This window comes from Triticum aestivum, chromosome 2B (assembly GCF_018294505.1).
Source record: "Triticum aestivum cultivar Chinese Spring chromosome 2B, IWGSC CS RefSeq v2.1, whole genome shotgun sequence".
In the NCBI taxonomy this organism is placed as follows: Eukaryota; Viridiplantae; Streptophyta; class Magnoliopsida; order Poales; family Poaceae; genus Triticum; species Triticum aestivum.
Window position 1 is genome coordinate 199,669,060 of NC_057798.1, and position 8,160 is coordinate 199,677,219.

At 45.0% G+C, this 8,160-nt stretch overlaps 1 protein-coding gene across 2 annotated transcripts; it reads left to right on the forward strand.

The window, feature by feature from the left end:
• The first annotated feature begins 558 nt into the window (after positions 1-558).
• LOC123044340 (protein IMPAIRED IN BABA-INDUCED STERILITY 1) lies at positions 559-7,138 on the forward strand. Of its 2 annotated transcripts, XM_044467065.1 has the most exons (9): positions 561-1,704; positions 2,280-2,564; positions 2,667-2,984; positions 3,473-3,700; positions 4,649-4,746; positions 4,975-5,086; positions 5,196-5,726; positions 5,806-5,941; positions 6,657-7,138. In XM_044467065.1, the coding sequence occupies exons 1-9, from the start codon at positions 1,345-1,347 to the stop codon at positions 6,665-6,667; spliced, it is 2,079 nt and encodes a 692-aa protein (XP_044323000.1). In that variant the 5' UTR covers positions 561-1,344; the 3' UTR covers positions 6,668-7,138. The 2 variants fall into 2 exon arrangements, with proteins under 2 accessions (XP_044322999.1, XP_044323000.1); XM_044467064.1 differs by lacking the exon at positions 6,657-7,138 and having other exon boundaries at positions 559-1,704; positions 5,806-6,630.
• Positions 7,139-8,160: the final 1,022 nt, after the last annotated feature.

Genomic DNA, 8,160 nt, shown 5'->3' on the forward strand with positions numbered 1-8,160 from the left:
TTCCCTAAAGGTCAAGGGCGATTTTGCAAAATCGCCAAGGTCAGCGGCTGTGCCACGCAGAGGCCAGCGAGGCGCCATTTGTCCGCTCTTGATTGGCTGTGGACTAGATCATCCCAAGCAGTGCAAGTTTAGGGATGGATTGATCACCTTTTACAAATTTATGGACTAAATCATCACATACAATGCAAGTATGTGGGTCTCTAGTGCTCTTGCCTCCATTTTTAAGGTTGCTACCGAGAAATAATGGAAGCCTTTTAGTAGAAGCTGGGAACCCTAGTTGTTGCAGAGTTTGCGTACATGCAGTGCAACCAGGGACCAGCCCGTGTCGGGTCGGGCCGGTCGCCACCGAACGTGACGCGCAGGCGTGCTCGGCACTCACGGCGCATCGCACCGGCACGTACGGTACGGCGGGGCCGTCGTTCCAAACCCAATGCTGTCATAACCCAAAGGTTGAAGACGTAAAATATGCAGTCGTTGCTCATGCTGCCCCTGTCTAGCTCCGCTAATCTCGCCGGTACTACAAGAAGAAGGGCGGCGGGGGCACGCAGAGAGCAGAGGGGGAAAGGCAAGGCGACGACCACGGGCCCGAGAAAGCAGAGGAGAAAAGCGCCGTCGTCTACCACCAGTCCACCACGTCGGTCCATCCTCGCGTTGGAAGGACCATTTAAAGCCCCCGTTCCCACCTGCGAACCCGCCCCCACTACTCCGTCCTCCGCGCCACTCATCCCGGGGAGCTTTCCTTTCCTCTGCACCCTCACCCCAAATAAATCCCGTGGCGTTTCTTGATCTCCTTGCGATTCCGGCGACGCGGCGGCGGAAGGTTGCCGGCTGTGCCGCGGTTCTGGCTGCCGCGCTGCTCTGACAATCGGTTGTTTCGGCGGTTTCTTGATCCGTCGCCCGCCCGCCCACTGAGTTCGCGGAAAAGGTCGCCGTAGCTCTTTTCTTCTTTCTTTTCCCCCTCGCGGCAACGGCTGTCCCGTGCTCTGCCGCCCAAAACCCTCCTTCCTTCCCTGCCGATCACGGTTCCGCGGCTGGCCGCTTTCTCGATCTGTCCCAATCGGCGGAGCTGGTGGGCGACGTCAGGGTCTCGTCTCCTTTCTGTTTGCTGGTGGCGAGCGTCATTTATTACTCCCCAGGTCAATCCGGACTTGTTCTTCACCCCTGCCGTGCTTGCCCCGTGACCACCACGCCTTTCGGCAAGGGCTCGGTCGGTTTCCTCTTGATTCTTCCTGTTCCCCTCTATCCATCCAATGCGGCAGTGAGGAGCTTCACAGCGGAGGGAGGGAGGAGCTCGCCGTGCATGGTTTGACGTGTTTTCTGGTACCCTGCTAGTGCGCCGCCGAGATGGGCTGCGTCGCGTCCAAGAAGGCCGTCGTCTCTATCACTCCGGCAGTCGACTCGTCCGGCGTGTTCCGTGACCGCGCGCTGGAGCCCGCTGCCGTCTCCGCCTCCTCCCTGCGCAGCTCGGCTGCTGCAGCCGCGGCGGCGAGGTTGGTGGAGAAGAAGGACGACGCGGAGGAGACGGGAAAGGCTGTCGTCGCCGTGGCGGCCGCGTCGCGGAGCTTCCGGCTGCGGAACCTCCGGAGGAGCCTTGAGGGGGAGCAGGTGGCCGCCGGGTGGCCGTCGTGGCTCAGCGCCGTTGCCGGGGAGGCCATCCAAGGCTGGATCCCTCTCAAAGCCGACTCCTTTGAGAAGCTTGAGAAGGTACTGTGCCGCTTTCGCTTCAGCTCTCCTGCCAGATTCAGTTTAATAGGTCATTTTCCATTGCAATTTTTTTTCATGCATGGGAATCCTTGGAAAGAAAACGGTTATTGGATTTGCTATTTGTCTGGATTGGTAGGCATCTTTATGGAATCTTATATTATGTGTTACAGTTAGTATAGGTATAGTACCGTACTGCTTTGCTGGGTGATGTATTAAGACATGAAGAATAAACTACTACTAGGATTGTGTTGTGGTAATAATGATCAGAAGGGAGGTAACATGGGGAATTTGGTGTCTCCTACTGTCAGCTATGACAAGTTTTAGTTGTCTCTGTTGTTGTTATGCTTTGCTGGTGGGAAATTCACCTCCTACCAATTAGTCTATGCTGTCATTGTCAAGCTGGTAACATGGCAGTCACTGACTGCTAATTTGGTAGTACTGGTGTATATTTGCAGCAAGTAGGTTGAAGCTGTAGGTTACATGATAAAATTGTCCTTTTGTGTTTTTGTTGTTGTTGTTGTGATGTACAGTTTCTAACATGCGCTTTATTTCTCCAATTACACACATCTGTCCAGGTTGGGCAAGGCACATACAGCAGTGTATTTAGGGCGCGCGATCTCGACACTGGAAAGATTGTCGCACTGAAGAAGGTGCGATTTGACAATTTTGAGCCAGAGAGTGTTAGATTCATGGCAAGGGAGATACAGATATTGAGAAGGCTTGATCATCCAAATGTCATGAAGCTGGAAGGCTTGATTACTTCTAGGTTATCATGCAGCCTTTATCTAGTGTTTGAATACATGGAGCACGATCTTGCTGGTCTTTGTTCCTCCCCTGACATCAAGTTCACTGAAGCACAGGTTTGTCCATTTTGAAGGAAGTGTATTTGTATCCCTCCTTCCGTACAACTTTGACATTACACTGTGTTGACCTGGCATTTTTTTGCTTGATTCTTATTGCAGGTTAAGTGCTACATGAACCAGTTACTGTCAGGACTTGAGCATTGTCATTCACGCCGCATTGTTCACCGTGACATCAAGGGTGCCAATCTCCTTGTGAATAACGAAGGAGTTCTAAAAATAGCTGATTTTGGTCTGGCTAATTACTTTGACCCAAGTAAAAACCATCCTCTGACCAGCCGGGTTGTTACACTGTGGTACCGACCGCCTGAACTATTGCTAGGGTCAACTCACTATGATTCAGCTGTTGATTTGTGGAGTGTTGGGTGTGTATTTGCTGAGTTGTTACGTGGAAGACCTATCTTACAGGGAAGAACCGAGGTAATTTAGTTTGCTTTAACTAACCAGTACATCTCATTGTTTATGTCGTCCTTAGTCGTAAGCACAGGTTGCTATCTGAGGTTCCTTAGTCAACTATACTTGTATGTATGAATTGTCTAGTTTACCAGGTGTGGGCTCTTTGGGGCTCTGTAAAAGCATTATTCGAGGAACATGGTCATGCTGAGTATTGAGTGATTAAATACTAACATAAAAAAGTAATGTGTAGGCTTTTTGACTAATTCACGTCAGTAATATGGTGGGAAATTAATATGTATATTGTCATACTGCTGATTTTATTAAATGCTATAATATGAATAACTGTGGTTGTGATGTCAATGAGCTTTCACTGTTACCACATCTAGTTTTCTGCTTTAGTTATGCCCTCTATAACATATCCCAGACATTACATGTTTCCCCATTATAGCTTGCTGACTCTCAAGGTATTGTGTTCTATATGTCAATGGCGTAAAATCTCTTTCGTGTTTCAGGTAGAACAATTGCATAAGATCTTTAAGTTATGTGGCTCCCCTGCTGATGACTATTGGAAGAAGTCAAGGTTGCCTCATGCAACAATATTTAAACCTCACTGTCCTTATCTAAGTACCCTTCGAGATGTTTTTAAAGAGGTGCCGGAACATGCATTCAGTTTACTAGAAACTCTTCTGTCGGTGGAGCCATACAAGCGTGGTACTGCATCATGCGCCCTTACATCCGGGGTAAGATCCCATCATGCGATATCGCATATTTGTATGTATAATGATGAACGATTGGAAACCATAGTATGCATTGAATTTTTTAATTGCACCTGCCAGTTTGTGCTACATCGAGTTCACCACTAATTCTATCCTATGTTTTCCTTCTCTGTATGCTATGCGCCAATATGGGATATTATTTTTTTGCTCATACAGTTAAGAAACAGCAGCTCTAGTATATTACAGATGTTCAAGCTATACATTATTTCTGGATCATTAAAGGGCAACCTGGTGCATGTAGCTCCCGCTTGCGCAGGGTCCAGGGAAGGGTCCGACCACTTTGGGTCTATAGTACGCAGCCTTTCCCTACATTTCTGTAAGAGGCTGTTTCCAGGACTTGAACCCATGACCTCATGGTCACAAGGCAGCAGCTTTACCACTGCGCCAAGGCTCCCCTTCTATTTCTGGATCATTGTGAATATCTAATTGTGATCGCATATGCTGATTTTTTACTGATTGTTCATGCAACAATGTTTGCTATTATTGTTGGTGTGACTATAGCTTGCATCTTCCATATATGTAGAATGGCGTTATCATGGCTATGAAATGCTTAGGTTTAGTCTGAGGAAAGTATTCTTTGTCATCACTTATAGTGCTGGTGTCCATGCATCCACAGTTTCCTGACAGCAGATACCCAATGCTGGAAGTGAATGATGATTGGATGTTTGTTCAGCGGTATCATGTCCGAATTTGACTTCCTTCCCATGCAGTTATACTGCCATTTTGTTTACAATGCATTAATCTTTTGCAGATAACTTGTGTGCTGTAGTACTTTCATTTCTGGTATCCTGGTTGCGAGTTAATCTTATTTATATCTGTTGTAAAATGTGTTAGACTGGCTTGTTGAATCAAACTACTAAAAGAACACCTTATTAATAATTTAATATCTTGTGTTTTCTTTTGCTGGAACAGTTTTTCAAGACAAAACCTTATGCATGCGAACCTATAAGCTTGCCTCAGTATGCACCCAACAAGGAGATGGATGCAAAGTTACGAGAAGAGTTACACAGGTGGGCTTTGTTTAAATTTGGAATCATTTGTTTCAGAAAATAAGTTAGAAACTTATTTATCTCTTAATTCAAGTACTCTATTATTGCTTCTAAAGGGTATGCTTCATAAGTTTCAAAGGACCATCCAGCACTACAGCATTTTTCTTGTCGGAAGTTGAACAAAAACATTCGAACACTGCCAGAATCTATAACAACTAACAACCCTATTTCCTTTTTGTTACTTTTCAGAAGAAAGGCCGGTAGCAGAGGGCATGGGCCAGAAACATCAAAGAAGTCATCAAGGCTAAACAGAGCAGCAAGAGAACAAAGTGCAGTCAACAGGCAAACCGAGAACAGAGAGGTATTCATTCTTGTTATATGACAGGATGCATTCACTAATATCAACAGTTGCTCTATTCGTTTGACGATGACACCACTTGTTGAAGCTCTTATGTCCTTTCTATCTTCAGGAGTCCAAAACCAAACCAAAGGTAACCAAGGATGGTGCAGTGCAGGTTCATACAAAGGTTAATGGTGATGCTAGGCTATTCACAGACACACAACTGGTTCCCGCGGCCCAAGTTAAAGAAAGGGGTCGTCATGCTAAGAATGATTCACGGGAGGAAATCCCTTTCTCTGGGCCCTTGATTGTTTCGTCATCCAGTGGCTTTGCATGGGCCAAAAAACCGGAAGGTCGTTCTTTTACCAGATCACGGAACAGATCTAGTTCAAGAGGCGAATTCACTGACGTAGATTGGGACAAGAAGCCACAAGCTAAAGAGAACATTGGATTGGAGGAACAACATAGCAGAGATGTGCATGTAGCATGTGTCAACTCCAAGGTCCGAGAGCCTCAGGAGGTAGCAAAGCGTGCAGTTCTGAAGAAGTGGTCACAGTTAGAGCGTCCAGATTCATTTGATTCTCGCGACACTTACCACTCTCAGAATTTTTCGAATGCAATATATCTTGGGGATGCTCTCTCATCGAAAAATAGCATGAAGGTGAGGCATTGAATTATTTGATAATTTCTGTTTCTTTCATATTAAAACATGAAGTAATGGATGCTATTTGAAACTTCAGGACGACCACTATCAAGGAGGAGAAAGGGTTGAATATTCAGGCCCTTTATTGTCCCAAACCCACAAGGTTGATGAACTGTTAGAGAAACATGAGCGTCACATTCGGCAAGTGGTCAGAAAATCGTGGTTCAGGAGAGGTAATGTGGTTTCATAAATGAATGGATACTTGTTACATGATTTTTTCTAACCTACTCGAATACTCTATTTTTTTGTTCTTTCTCTGTATGAAGATCTGGTAATTGTGCGTCTGACATTTACCGAAGCATCAATACAATTATACCACAAGCTACACTTCAAGTAGTTTTTTGTATACAGATTTCAATTACTAATTCATTTATCTAACTGTTGCAGTTCTTCTTGTCACTTTACTAACCTGAAAGAAACACCACCTTTTAATGTATATACAAGGTTGCAAAAGATACACAGTATGCTGCTATAACAAATACCTGATTGCAAAAGATGCACAGTAGGCTGCTATAACAGATACCTCAAAGTGTTTTTCTCCACCTGATACCTCATAACATGTGTTGCTGGCATACCAATCACTAGCAGGTGTGGATAGAATATCCGGCTATGTTAAAATTGTGAAATATTTTTGGGAATCTGGTCAGTACAGGAAATGCATGCTAATCTGAAGGTCTTGAAATGTTTTTTTTTCTGTTCATGCGACCACTACCTGTGGTTGTATTGTGCAAGCTCACAGCGCTGTAATAGGCGTATAAATTGGTAGAGAGCAGTGTGGTTCCCGTCAACTGTTATGGTTTCTATTTAACCTTTGCATCTGCTTCTTGATCTGATAATATTGTACTATGACCTTGCATCTGATGACTGCCTGGTGTTTATTGGTAACAGGAATAAAGTGAGAGGAAAAGCTTGACCATTTTTCTCCATTGGCGAAGCGGCACGCAAGGCACGTGTACATAGGGAAGGGGGCATGTCTGAATCAGGAGCTGGCATGTTTTTATCTTGGCTGCGTTTGTCCATAACACGACATCGTTGACTCGAAGATCACTGCTGGGAACATTATGATTCCCGGGCTCACGGCAAAATCAAGCATAATTGCATCCACCGGAGAATGACTCCGGCGTGCACTTAGAAGACCGAAACCGGCTATGCCATTTCAATTTTCTTCTTCTTTTCCACTGTTTTTGTGCTTAGGAATAGCAGCTGACGAATGTGGTGAAATTCGGGGTTTGCGTTTGGTTGAACCAGTCAGCCATTTGTGTCAATAACCACCACGCATGGTGCGATGATGATTCTTGTATAGCTACTAGGTAGCCTTTGCAAAGGGTAACTAAAAATTGAAGCACCTCTCACTCACTTGCGGCGATGGATATTTCTGATCTGGTTTAGCACTTTCCTCAGTACTGCAAGCCTGGACTATGGTATTGGTAGCTGAAGAGTGTGCGAGCAGAAAACGTCTTACCCTAGTCGAGGGCGACATGTTGTATATATATAGCAGGGGAGCCGATTGGCTTGTACATGCGGTCAAGAAAGAAAGAAGAGATAAGAGAGATCTAAGATACATCTTGAGAAACAAGAAAGGAAGATGGTTACAAGAAGATCTCTATGCAAACTACCTCCTGGACTTATCTCTAGTATGCACCGAACCATATACCTCCTGCCGCATATAACATATAATGATGTTTAACACTCTCCCTTAATTACAACTTCATTAGGTTGAGATTATGCTTAAATTCTTCAAAGCTTCGCATAGGCAGGGCCTTAGTAAACCCATCTGCAACTTGATCTCTGAAATGAATGAACCGAATATCAAGCTGTTTCCGTGCAACTCTTTCTCTGACAAAGTGAAAGTCTATCTCTATGTGCTTTGTTCTGGCATGAAAGACTGGATTTGCAGACAAATAGGTGGCACCAAGATTATCACACCACAGACATGGAGCTTGAGAACTTCGTATACCAAGTTCCTTTAACATTGATTGAACTCATATGATTTCAGCTGTGGCATTCGCTAATGCCTTATACTCTGCCTCTGTGCTAGATCGAGACACTGTGGCCTGCTTCCTTGCACACCACGAAATCAAGTTTGGTCCAAAAAATATTGCAAATCCACCAGTAGAGCGTCTGTCATCCAGACAGCCTGCCCAATCAGAGTCAGAGAAGGCACTAACAAGAGTTGAGGATGACTTGCTGAAACTAAGACCAATGCTCAAGGTATGTTTGACATATCTGACAATGCGTTTTGCAGCAGTCCAATGCACAGTGGTAGGAGCATGCAAAAACTGACATACCTTGTTAACAGCAAAAGAAATATCAGGCCTTGTTAAAGTCAAGTACTGAAGTGCACCTACTAAGCTCCTGTACTTTGTACTGTCCTCTTGATTCAAGAGTTGCC

What these genes read in the sequence shown, in the direction of transcription:
- LOC123044340 (XM_044467064.1), top strand. Translation starts at nt 1,345, where the DNA reads ATGGGCTGCGTCGCGTCCAAGAAGGCCGTCGTCTCTATCACTCCGGCA. An exon ending in TCTTACAGGGAAGAACCGAG is followed by an intron (nt 2,985 to 3,472) that starts GTAATTTAGTTT and finishes TTCGTGTTTCAG; the next exon opens with GTAGAACAATTGCATAAGAT. An exon ending in GGCAAACCGAGAACAGAGAG is followed by an intron (nt 5,087 to 5,195) that starts GTATTCATTCTT and finishes TTCTATCTTCAG; the next exon opens with GAGTCCAAAACCAAACCAAA.